This window comes from Cnephaeus nilssonii, assembly GCF_951640355.1.
Source record: "Cnephaeus nilssonii genome assembly, chromosome: 1".
NCBI lineage: Eukaryota > Metazoa > Chordata > Mammalia > Chiroptera > Vespertilionidae > Cnephaeus > Cnephaeus nilssonii.
The window spans coordinates 26,366,512-26,380,074 of NC_137072.1; the positions used below are offsets into that span (position 1 = coordinate 26,366,512).

At 40.5% G+C, this 13,563-nt stretch overlaps 1 protein-coding gene across 1 annotated transcript in view; it reads left to right on the forward strand.

Moving 5' to 3' along the window:
- The window catches only part of RSU1 (Ras suppressor protein 1), a 184,576-nt gene that overhangs the window by 14,081 nt on the left and 156,932 nt on the right, over positions 1-13,563 (forward strand). Inside the window, exon 3 of the mRNA XM_079767374.1 lies at positions 4,193-4,243. Within this exon, the coding sequence (XP_079623500.1) occupies positions 4,193-4,243 (51 nt within the window). The remainder of the gene's footprint in view (positions 1-4,192; positions 4,244-13,563) is intronic.

Genomic DNA, 13,563 nt, shown 5'->3' on the forward strand with positions numbered 1-13,563 from the left:
CCAGTTTCCATACGTCTTCCACGTCCAGCTTCAGTGCCGGGTGCACCTCGGCCCTACGGCCTTTTGGATGTGCCGTTCACCCCACAATAAGCAACATTTCCTTCTCAACTGCCATTGTCCCTGCAGATAGATTTCTTTCCTCAGTAATCCTTCTATTCCTCACATTGTAGGGTTTACCTTACATTTTAAGATTTTTGGGCATGTTCACTAAATGGAGTGACTGAGTAATTTGTCATCCAAACCAGTACAGTTCTGAGAGGAACGGCAGACATAATCTCAGACTGTCCCAGGCTAACCAGAATGTATGGTCAACATTACTTCTACAAGGATCTCCAAGATAGAGACACCTCGACACTCGGTGTGCTCAGTAAATAGCCAATCAGTGAGGCCTTGACTGTCTTTCTTGTGAAATTTCTGAAGCAACCAGGTCCTCTCTGAGCATTTTCCTGCTGATCCCCCTTTTGGCTAGACAACCAATGACCATAAATCCTGTATACAGTGCCGGCAACCTCACCCCACCACCCTTTCCCTCACAAATGCCTCCCTCCCAATGGTTTTGTTTTCCACTGTTCATTTTGGCCCGAAACAGTGTTCACTCAACTCCCATTTCTAAAGGCTAGAGATAGAATGATAGTCAAGGCATGCTAGCACTTAACTGTGCATGTCAACACAATGCTTAGTTATTTAGTTGGCTTTTGAAAATATTCTATTTTCAACCATACTTCTTAGTTATTTAGTTGACTTGAAATATACTCGTCTTTGAAAATGGCTGGGCAAAGCCTAGTTTAATATTGTTGTAGGAATTTCAATAACAGTCCTCGCTGTTCTGGCAGTGCTCATTCTTGGCAGTTAATGGCTAGCAGGACCATTAAAGTGTGTTATTCACACAGTGGAAGGTCTCCCAGTGTGTGATCCAGGTCAGGGTACAGCCTGCTCCCATTTCCCCAACATGTTTGACTCGAGTGGCTTTTGTACTTTTAAATAATCCATTCTATATTGGTAGACCTTTTCTTCACTCCTCCCCCTTTTTAAAGAATTTTTATGAGTTTATTTGAGCCAAGGTGATGACAATTGCCGGGAAGCAAAATCTCAAAGGACTGAGAAAATGCTCCTTCCTTCTTTTTTAACAGTGCAGTTTCCATAGGAGACTCACAATGAACTCAACATGGCCAAGTGGGAGGGAGCCGTGGCTTTTACAAATATTCCTGTCCCTACTTGGTCTTTGCCTGTACCAGGCTTTGTGATTGATTCTGTCCAACCTTACTGCTCTCCCAGTAGGCCCAGCCCAGAGTCCTTTGTTGTCCTAAATATTTCCTGTAAGGTCTTTTCTTAACTTTTTCTTTTCTGCTCTAATTTTTCTCCCTCTTACCTACTTTAGCAGGTAGCCCTATAACAATAGTGAGAAAGGAAAAAAAAAAATTCTAGTAATGTGATTAGCTGAAGCAACAACTGGATTTCTGTTCTCTATTTAAAAAAAAAAAGAAACTTACAAATTTCACCACTTTATTTCTTGCTAAATGCTTGTTGAAATGACACAATGAAGTGGTTGAAGAGAACCAGCTTTCACTAATTAAATCTTTCATTGTAAATGTTAGTTGGGAGGAGAGCAAAATTCTTTGTTTTTAATTAGTTAGTTGTGTTATTTTAGGAAAAATTAAGGCAGGAGGAGATGGGATTGTTAGTTTTCTTTATAATAACAGTTGATTTCTGTGACACTTAATTGGAGTAGTTTGCTAGTGGGAGAGGTTGTTAGTTGTCTGCTAGCTTCAGTTTGCCCCATCTTTCTTGATAATAAAACCCCTAATTTTAGCTGGCACGTGGTCACCTAGAATACAGACTGCATTTCCCTGCCTCCCTTGTAGCTAGGCATGACTATATTACAAAATTTTGATTAATTGCTTATAAGTAGAAGTGCCATGTGCAACTTCTTGGAAGTTTTCTAAAGGAGGAGGCTTTTTTTTCTTTCTTTCTTCCTTTCCTTCTGTCTTTCTGAAGGGAATGCAGACATGATGGCTAAGCTCAGGCAGCCATTGTGGACGATGAGATGGGATCCATGCATTGGGGATGATTGAGCAAGGAGATACCAGGAACCTCTGGATTGCCTGTGTATAAATAAGGGAGAAACTCCTCTTATGTGTAACCTTTGTTATTTGTGGTTTGTTCTCACATGAGGTTGATCGTAGTCTCAACTGATCTATCTGTGAATCCATTTCATCTTGTTTGGTAGGTGGGCAGCTCTTTGATTTTTTTTTTATCAGACTATATAACAGATAAAGGAATGCTGTGTTTGGTGGACAAGAAAATCTTAACTTTCATAAGCAAAAAATGTATGAGATGCTCTGCAGTGTCTAAAATCTTAAATGTCATGTGACTCTTACAGATCACAAACATGCTTTTCTCCTTCCTCTTTGCCTTTTTCTTCCCCCTTCTGTAGTTGTTCAGTCCTAAAGCCAGTAAGTGGGACAGAAAAAGAGAGGAGTTCAGATTTGGGGGCATGATGGCCTACAGCAGGTGTGGGAACCTGAGTGGGATGAGGGGGGCAGCTGTGCGGGGTGGCAAACCTGGCTTGAGTGGTTTGAAGCCAGGCAGGGCGAGAAGGGTGAGGGCAGATGAGGAGGGTGAGTCTGAGCAGGGTGTGATGGTGGAAGGAGGAGGTGGGGGGAGATCAGTTGCTGCATTACTACATTGGATGGTTGAAAGTACTCAGAAGAATCTACAACATACATGGTTTAGCAGGAGTAAGAAAACATGGTGAGCCTCAGGGGTCTGGGAGGCTCACTGATGATTCCCTAGGATGTTTTTTTTTTTAGCTGCTCATAACATATTTTGTTTCCAGATATGAACCATCAAGACATGTGGAAGAATCAGGGTTTCAGGGAAGCCCAGCCAAAAATGTCCAGCAGTGTCTTTTATGCCCGACTGGTCATGTACCTGTAGCCAGGTGTAAGCCATCAATCTGCATGTCCCTCAACATGTATAAGCTGACTCTGGGAACTTCTGAGGCAGTTTCAACTTTAAATGAAATGTTACACATCTCTAGCCAACCTACCTGTCCTGCTTGTGACCAAGAATCTACCAGAATTGGGTTTCCCTGCAGATAAGCCTAAGTTATAAGATAACTCTATGCAGTTATGTATAGAAGTATCAATGAAGTAAGTAAGTAGGTTAAAGGTAATGGAAGTCAGAGGTCTCACTATTAGAGAAGGGGATTACAAACATGGAAAGGAAGAAAACTTGAATGAACTTTGTCTTGCTGTGTTGAAATCAGATTTGTTGTTGTGAATTCATGGTTTTCAATACTATAAATAGTGAAGTGAACACAGGTGTGTGTGTGTGTGTGTGTGTGTGTGTGTTCATTCATGTGTTCTCTAGCTCTGTCCACTGAGAGGGGCTGAGAACATTGAGCCCCTAAATGGCAATGAGCACATCTAGTGCCCAGATTTTGGCTTATTATATACATTTTCCACAAAAAGGAACTAGAGCTCATTCTAGAAATGACTGATTCCAGGGCTGTGGCAGAAAAGTATCAGAAGAGCTTGAATTACCTTGTGCAGAATGCAAGGATGTCCTCAGAGTGATGGGACTTGCCAAAGGGGCTTAGCAACCAGGTTAGATGGGCACACACTGGCCAACTGGGACAGTTCAAACATCAACATATATACTACTAGTAGTCATTTTAGATTATAACCCATTGACTAAGATAGGTCAAAGCCATACAAGAATAAGTAAGTAAATCATGATTTTGAACAGCAGCACCATTGACAGTTTGGATTGGATGAGTCTGTTGTGTGATCTTGTTGTCTTGGTGTGACGGTTTGTTAGCTTGGGTGAGGGCTTTGTGCCTTCCACACTCTTGGCCGGTTCTCTGACTGGCACAGTTCCTGAGATGGATCACTGAGGCTGGGCCAGCAAAAACCAGCTCTGCAAGCAAAGCTGACTGGCCCTTGGAATGTCTGCTCCCACTCATTAATCTCATTAGCTCCAACTTGCTGTGCTGATTGCACTGCTAATTGCATGACTTTTCTTAATTTGATTTAACATTTACCGACAGTGTTATATGAATCCTTGAGTCTCTTTTTGTGAGAGGTAACACTTCAACCTGTGAAAATAATTTAGCACTTTACATTGTAGGAGTGTAACTATAATTTGGGTACATTAACTAATTGTGTGATTTTTTTCTTTTCTTTTACAGTCTCCTTATCCCACATCACACAACTGGTCCTCAGCCACAACAAGCTAATAAGTGAGTTGACTTTCCCATTTGTTTCACAGTGTCTGCCTTGTAGGTAATGTGGTGATACTGCTGACTCTCTTGTTTCCTTTAAAGACACGTGTTTATTTGGGGAATCCTAAAATTTATTTTGGTGACACTAAGATACATGAGCATATTGTCTTCCCATATTTTGTAAATTGCTCTATTTTGAGGATTCTTTCCTATTGAGTGTATAAGCTGAAGAAAGAAAGTGACATTTTGTTTCTGTGGAATTAGTCCCATTTAGGGATGATAAATGCTGCAGTGACCTGAACTGCTGGGCCATTCATTAATATTTCATGAAAAAAAAGTGTAAAAAATAATAAGAATAAGAGTTTTTTGCTTTCATCTATACTTCCTCTTCAAAGGGGAAAAATTTACCTGTTGATGTACTTTCCTTCTCTGCTTAATGTAGGGGGGTGGGGGGGGGAGAGAAACCACAGAGTTGCATAAATTGTATATATATTTGAATCTGCATTTTAAAAAATTCTGGAGTCTGGTTTCTATTGGACATCAGTAGTGTCATGGTATAATTAACATATAGTAGGTTTAATACTGGCTCTTATAAGAATATCTTGCATGAATGATATGGGCCATTTATTTTTAGCTGTGGCTTTAAAGATTTTTTAATGACAGCGTCCCACTCTCCTTTCTCATTCCTAATTGACTGTCACTTCTTTGTGCTTGCCATATTTCCTGCAGCCTTGAGTGATTTTCTAATCATGTGGCAAGAATTTGTTCGGGAGCTTTCTGAGTCCGATGAAATTGAGCAGAATGTCATCCTGAGGGATTTGTGTCGTGAATTTATGTGCATTATGTACAGCTTGAAGCAATGTCACAGAGCTGTTGATTATTGAGAATCAGGAGTGGCAGGGTCCCTCAGGTGCAGGAGACAGGCAGATTAGTTCATTTTTAGCAAAAAGTGCGTATTTGTAAGGCAAAGGCAGAGTGGCACAATTGTCACATTTTAGTAGTAGGGGCCACAGAAACTGAAAGTGAGGGCGACAAGTCACTTGGGGTCATTTTTGTATCAGGTGACATGCAGCTGTTTTTATTGTTTTTGTAGCAAATGGTCCTGCTGTCCACTGAGAATCTAATCCCAGTCAGAGGGTGTTGCTGTTTGTTTAGAAGGGTGGACGGCATGATCCCTGATTTCCCCAAGATTTTGTGAGCAGAATTCCTGAAGCTCTATACTCCGTAGTTCATAAAACTATTTCTTCATTGCCAAGCTTATATTATGCATCATCATTAGAGTGAAACACTTTACATTTAAACAAGAAAGCAAAACTTGTTTTATTCATATTACTTAATTAATTGATCTATTCTTTAAAATATCTTTCAGATGGTTGTAGTTCATTTCTTTTTATACTTCCACAGAGATAGAAATCTCAGGTATCCATGGATCAGTTTCTTTCTCCAGGCATATGATAAGAGATTAACTTAGAGACATACAAATATAGACTTAAATTGTGTCTGTAAAAGGTTGACTGTGAATGGATCCAGACTTCATATTTCTTCCTTCCTGTTTTTCCCCCTTCTTCTTCTTTCCTCATTTGAGACACGCTTATCCAGTAAACTCTAATTAATCATCTTGGTAAATTCTGTGTCATGCCATTGTGAGTAGTGTCAGTGACACCCGGTCTCTTCCACTAAGGTCAAATTAGCATCTTTTCCTGTTTTTCTGGCATTTAAATGAATGACTTTAGAATGGCTTTTCAAGTGTTTATAGTAAATATGTCCATTTGATGGCAATATAAATATGCATTATGTGTACGTGGCCGAGCACATCCTCCTGTCACGTTTTATTGTAATCAGTATCTTTCACTTTCTGTGGTTTTTAATAGGGGCTGCCTCAGTACTGCTTTTATCTTGCAAAAGTGTTTGTGTTTTTCTCTTAGCATGCCAGTTCCACTGGTCTCGAAAATTCCCCACTGTGGACTTAGGGGATGAATGACTGGCTTAGTCAAACTGGGGCCCTGAGCTGGGCCACCGATTCACTCCACGCATTTGAGTCAGTATCTGTGGGGACACTGTGATGTTGCGTTAACTTTCTTTCCCTGCTGCTAGTTTTGATATTGACAGGCCCACTCAACACAGTACAAGTGAGGCCATGAGGAAGGTGAAAGTGGGCTGATGGTCCTTAAATTCCTCAAGATTTTTTTTTTAAAATATATTTTATTGATTTTTTACAGAGAAGAAGGGAGAGGGATAGAGAGCTAGAAACATCCATGAGAGAGAAACATCGATCAGCTGCCTCCTGCACACCCCCTACTGGGGATGTGCCCGCAACCAAGGTACATGCCCTTGACCAGAATCGAACCTGGGACCCTTCAGTCCTCAGGCTGATGCTCTATCCACTGAGCCAAACCGGTTTTGGCAAATTCCTCAAGATTTTATGAGCATAAATTCTTGATGCTTTCTAAATTACAATTCGTAGAAATATTTCAGAATTGTCAAGGTAATCACTGATAGGGTTTCATCATTACTACAGTGACACTACTGAAATCTAAACCTGGGGCCCTGGGGCAATGTTGACGAGTTTTGGAAACTGGGAAGTCCGTGGCAAACGGCCCTGCCTGCAACCACTTTCCTAGATGCATGCATGTCTAGGAGGTGGGAGGCAGAGTAGCCACTAGACCATTTCCTTCTGCTGTGACTGGACAGGCACAATCTCAGAACCCAACGGAGAGTTTCCTTTCTGGCCCAAGGGGAATGGTTTTAGAGTTAGGATGAGGGTTACCACCAGACCAACCCTTCAGAAACTCCACTTTCCCTGCGATACCACGCATATCCTGCAGAAGGCGCTGTTTGCCTTTCCAAACCAGTTCTGCTCTGGCCCCCACCTAGCCAGCCTTTCCTCACTATGTGCTGCCACCGGAGATTCCTCTCCCCCTCAGGTGCCTAGCCCTGCTCTGTTCTAGGCTACCTTACCCCTTCCTCTCTGTTCTGCAGTGGCCTTGCCCCCACCCTCCCCTCCAGGCTCCCCGACCACCCTGGCCAACTTGAAATCCTTCTTCCCCAAACTCCTACCTACTCTTCATAGATTCTTTACACCAATATCGCATATCCTTGTCTGAGTGTTGCATGTTTCTTCTCTCTCTCCAAACAGATCTTAGGCTTTATTGAAAACAGGACTGTGTCCTAGTCTTCTTTCATGTCTTGTTCTTGCTGAACACACAGTGGCCTCCCAGTAATTACCTGTATAGAGCAGCTGATGGATGGAAGCAGTCCGTGACGGGGAGGAAAGCTGGCCTGAGGTGAATGGTCAGTGTAGGAACTGGACTGTTTTTCCAGGCTTTCCCAGTATAGGGGCTTGAGTAGGTGTGGTCACCACAAACTTCTGTTTCTAACTCATGGGCCCATTTCAAACGTGCTGGACTGTGAGAGCTGTAAAGAGACTCTACCTTATGTCCTGGAAATTGGTGTCACATCATCTTTGTAGTAATTAGGGCCCTTTCAGACATGAGGAATGATGTGTGGGATGGCATTCCTCACAGACATCCGAGGATCCACAGGGAGGGCAGGCTGGCACCGTGCCGAGCCGCTCATGGTTCTTACCCCCCGCCCCCCAGCGACCTCATGGGTCTCCTTTTACCACCCTAGGTCTCACGTCTTCTAGGCCCAGTACTCTTTCACTTAAAGTTAGTTTTATATTCTGTATTTAAGGTCCCAAGTTCGTTGCTAATTTCTTCATATAATTAACTATTTTAGTTGTTTCTTGAGGTGAGGAGCCCTGTCTGATGCTATGTATCCTACCCCCCACAAAAGTGCCCAAAGCATGGTGAACATGAAATAGGTACTCAGTTAATACCGATGGAGCATTGGACCGGTAGCTGATGAGTTGTGCCAAGTCCCAGCAGACCGAGATGATGCCCCAGGGCAGCTTTGGGCTTCTAAAGAAGGGAACATAGCAGTTATTCCAGTCTGTCTTCCTCAGGCTCTGCCTGCTCCTCCCCCTGCTGCCTTTGTGATTACCCTCTCTTCTAAGCCAGTGTTATCGAAGTCTTTTCAGTCTACTCTTTAATCTTATCCTTGCTTCTTACAGTGTTTGGAAGTGTTAGTTTTGTAAATGTTTTCCTACTCCTTTTCAGTCTTAGACCAATTTTTTTGAAACAACCATTTCAACACTTGTCCACTAGAGGTCACTGTTGAGATAGGTATTTTTTCCCCCCTTTCTGGTCTTGGGCCTAACTAAAGATTAAAAACCAAAATGGTATCAGATGAAATTTTTTTGCAAGCTTTTCAGCTCTGTTCAACAGGGCATGTTGCTCTTTCCATTTACATGTATAGTTTACCATAATTAAAGTAGACAGAACTATGTTATTTTGTTTTGCTCCTAAATTTGTACATTCATTTTCACACATCATTTTTTAGTGTTACAATGGCTACTTCCTCAAGTTAGAAACTTTCCTTCCAATATCTTTCCATTGGAAGGATTTTATTGCCTCCTGCAGTATTTTTATTGAGTATATGTGATTTTTTCCCCCCTGTGGAAGAAAGTTTAAAATATGTATGTATATATGTAATCAGATTGAATTAAAAAATAACCATGTGAAAGTCAGGAAAATGTGCATTTTGTGCATATTTATACTGATTCTTATACCAAAAACCATTGTCTAAAAAAAATACTGTACATTATGAAATGAATTATATTCTGCATCAGTAATAAAACAATCCCTGGGCATTAATTTTCTAACATGAAGCTTTACTTAATATTAAAGATGACTTTATTCTTATAGCAAAATCCATATATAGATATTGCTAGAACCTTAAATATGACAACAATATTTTTTTCATTTTGTGACCCATGTATTGAGGAGGAAGCACTCATTATTTTGTGCAAGAAATACAAAGGATATCTTTTTTGCTCTGTGCAAACTGTTAGCAGTTCACTCTGTGTAAACCTTTTCTAAGTGTGGGTCTCTGAATGTAATTGTTAGGTTTTATACTTTGAACTTTTAACTGCCATGTAAAACCTTTTCTTGAGGTATTAGCAGTTTTGCCTGCAGTTTCAGGCCTTAATGGGACCATATCTTGGGTCATTTAATGTATCGGAAATGGCTAGACAGGCAGTAAACTTAGGTTTTATGGCAAAACGTGTGTTTTTTAAAGCAGATTATTTCCTATTTCTTAGCTGGTGTATGAATTTGAAATTACAGTGAACAAGAAATGCTAGGTTGTTTTTTTTTTGGTTTTTTTTTTAGTGATTTCAATAATTTCTTTATCAAAGATAATGTTCTAAGTCAGTGGTCGGCAAACTCATTAGTCAACAGAGCCAAATATCAACAGTACAACGATTGAAATTTCTTTTGAGAGCCAAATTTTTTAAACTTAAACTTCTTCTAACGCCACTTCTTCAAAATAGACTGTCCCAGGCCGTGGTATTTTGTGGAAGAGCCACACTCAAGGGGCCAAAGAGCAGCATGTGGCTCGCGAGCCGCAGTTTGCCGACCATGGTTCTAAGTACATAGAAGCTAATGTAATGTTTTGAAATTTTATGCGGATGCACATATTGATGGGATTTCCATAAGTGTTACTATAAATGAATTAAGCACCATGATCTACATAAAATAATGCATTCTCCCAATATGCAGGTCCAATTATAATGAAGAAAATTAAGCAGTTTTTTAAAAGCATAATAAATTGAAACACTTTCCTACAGACATAATTGATTGTTGAGATGAATGAGAAAACTTAACTATTCCAATTCATAAGGATGACCTTCACCAGTCTTTCAACACCTTCCTGTTCTGAAGTATCTAGTTATTTCCTCTCTCACAGGTTATTTGTCATGCCCTTATGCAAAAGTTCTTGTGCATGGCTTGTATGAAATTAAACTGTGAGGGGGAATTTGCAAAATAAATCATTTCTCTGTCATGAATTTATCTTGGGACAATGTCAAAACAACTTGCTGTTTGCATTTTAACAAAGTATAAATGTATTTATAATACAGAGGCTTTGATCAATAGCTTATTTTTTTAATTAGTGTACATTTATCAGTTTGTTACCATGCCATTATTTGAAAGACTGGATTTGAAAAAATATATACCTAGCATTTTCAAGTCAGACAGCTTTGACTTATACACTGTTGGATGGTACCAGTGGTTAGGTTATCATAAAATGTTGCCTATAGTTGGCAGTTTGATGTCATTTTTGCTTTTAGTAAGAAAGCATGCAAAGTCATCCTGTGAAAGAATCTGTTGGCCTGGCCAGCACAGTCCAAGCCAATGGGTGACATTGGAGAAATAGGTTCTCAGTGGTATAGTGTCCTCAGCTCAGAGACTGATGTCTTTCTTGCCAGCCCCACCAGCCACAGTGGACCTCTTCTGGAATCCCTTTTCTTGGAATCCTGCTCTGCGCGAAGAGGAAGCTAGCTAAGTGTGGTGTGTTAATCCTTACACTGTGTATTTCTAAGTGGAAGACTTCAATCGTGATAATTTCAGAATGCTGGTAGGCTGTGGAGAAAATAACGTGGGGGCAGGTTGAACCTGTCCCTTTCCAAATCATAACTAGGTCCTTTGGGGGAGCTGATGTTGAAGAGGGTTTCTCTTACTATTTACAATAGAACTTTCAAAGAGAATTGATTTAATAGCAAAAATGTATGTTCAATCATCTCTGGGTCCTAGATAGTGTGTGTGTGTGTGTGTGTGTGTGTGTGTGTGTGTGTGTGTGTGTGTATTCCAATAAAACCTTGAGAATCTCTTTCCCATTTCATTTTTTTTCTCTTTGTTACTTAATAGAACAGAACACTACTCTGATATGGTTGACCACTAGTTAAACTCTTGGACCTTTTTTTCAGCTATTTTCCGTGAATCCTCTTTTGTCTAGTTTTTTGCTGTTTCTTTACTCTTTTATCCTGCCTATATATTCTTTGGTCTAATCACCTGATTCTTCTCTGATCAGAAGTGCCTGCCCCTCTCTTCAAATCCTGCTCTTCCTTCAAGAAATTGAGATGCATCCTCACCTTTCTCCATGAAGCATGGGAGCCAGCACTGGAGAGTGTGGTTAAGGCACCCCACAGTGTATAGACTCGGAAGGACCACTCTCCATGCATATCATGACTTTAGGTGAAAGGATGGGGAGAAAAGAATTAGTGTTTATTGACACCCTCCTCTGTATCCATGGGAGCAAAAGGCTTAAAATGGTTCTATAAGGAGGGGCGGGGGGCGGCTTTGTATGGCTCTGCCTGCCATTCCCCTGCCACCTCTGCCAGTGCTGTTGGTGTGCATTCACAGGCCCACTGAGGCAAACCTAGGAGCTCCTTGGGTGAAGCTTTGGCCCTGGGTCTTCACTTGTTCGACTAGAAGAGCAGGGAGAATTCCTGAGGTTCAGAGAAGGAGTTAACAAAGCTACCGTGTGGATTTTTCCAGCAGTGGGCATCTCCCTCCACCCCCACCCTTCCTTCCTTCCTCCTGTAATTACTTCCTGCCTGAGCATCCAACATAAGGCAAGGAAGGAAGCTCAGCAACCCAGTGTGGCCTCTTGCTGAAATAACTTCTTAGCTGTAAAAGAAGGCAGATTCTATTGGCAGAGCGTGTGGGTGTGTGTGAGAATTGGACTTGTTTACTGTCTCCCTCTTAATGGTAATAATAATTAAGGATTGAGAAGGTGTATGTATAAAATAATATATTGTAATTACATTTATTTATTTATTTATTTATTTATTTATTTATTTATTTATTTATTTGCCTTCGGAGCCATTTTTTATGACTGAGCTTGCACCCCTGTTGATGGAGTGGAAGTTTTCCATGTTCTCCTTTTACTTCTCACTCTTTCCCGGGTTTTAGAACTTCTTAGGAATGTTTCCTAGAGGAGCTGCTGTCCATTTCTTGCCCTGCACCAGATGTCCCTTCCTTCCGGGTCATCGAACGTCATTGCTTCTCTTCTTAGTGCTGCTTCTTCAAACCTGCTCCCAAATCATTGAGCTCCGTATTGCTGCATGGCCTTGCTGGCAGTGTAATTTCAATTAAATTTATCTTTATTGTTGAGAGTATTACAAATGTCCCCTCCCCCCCTCCCCCATTGGCCCCTTCCCCTCCACTGCCACCCCCTCCCCAGGTCTTCACTGCACTATTGTCTGTGTCCATGGGTTATGCATATCAGTTCTTTGGTTAATCTCTTCCCCCACCCTTCCCTCTGAGATTCCTCAGCTTTTTAGATTTGTTTGGCTCTGTGTGTATACTTTTTATAGCCCAGGGACATATATTTTTGCATGTTTGACTTTATGCTGTAAAAATCTGCCTACTGCTTACTTGTAACTTTTCTGCCTAATTTTTGTATAATTGATTATTCTCATTGTTACTGAAAGAGTAGGATCATTTTTTTTCTGTAGTGAATTAAGTCATGGACATTTTTGGTTAAAATTACTTAAGCTGCAGAATCTTAGGAGGCTCATGATGGGATACAATAAGTATGCACGTGTAGGTGTGAGTATTAAGTAAATACTGCTGAGTAAAGGAAAGTAGCATTGCTATTGTTATTTTTAAATTTAATAAATATTTTGGGGGGTGCTGGCCCTTGCTGGGTGGATGTTTAGATATTTTGCTACTTTATTTTTACCTTGAGGACCATGCAGATCATTTTAAATGAGAATATGCTTTATTGTCTCATAAACTTTATGTTTTTAAATAACCCATAACTACTGTAATTCACTGTCTTAATACCTGCTTTGGGGGAAATCCCATAAAATCTGCAAAGTTATCATTAGTATATACTTTTGAACTTCAAATTCTTATGCTAAGATATCATTAGTTCACTATTTACCTTGTGTATTTTTGGCCAGAAAACAAAAGCCATTAGTCACTGTAAGTATAAATGAGTTTATTTGCATATAAAATTCTGAAGAGCATAATTATTTATATGTGAGCATGAAGAGGTTCTTCTTTTACATGTTATCACTGAAATGGCATTCAAGACTATGCTCCTAATTGGCTGGAAGGATTGGCATCTGTATAATTAGTCTAGACATCAGCCCTGTGGTGTGAATAGACTATGTCTGCTAGCTATTGTGTCTGAGGAGCCAAAGGACTGTCCTTTCACTCTTGACAACAATGTCTCAAGTCATGTTTTATGTAGTTTTGCTTATTTTGCTGCTTCCTACCTTGCCTCATTCAGGGCAAAGGGGGTGGTTGCTATCCAGTATCCCATTCATCAGATATTGAGGCGAAGCAGTGCTGGCTTTCACCATTTTCTCTTCAAAGGTCTTCCTCCGCACTGTATGTATGATGAATAATCTCACCCATTTTCATGTATGCTCATGATTTTTCTAATCACTTTGTTGTTAACAGTGTAACTTAGGAAACACCCAGTCT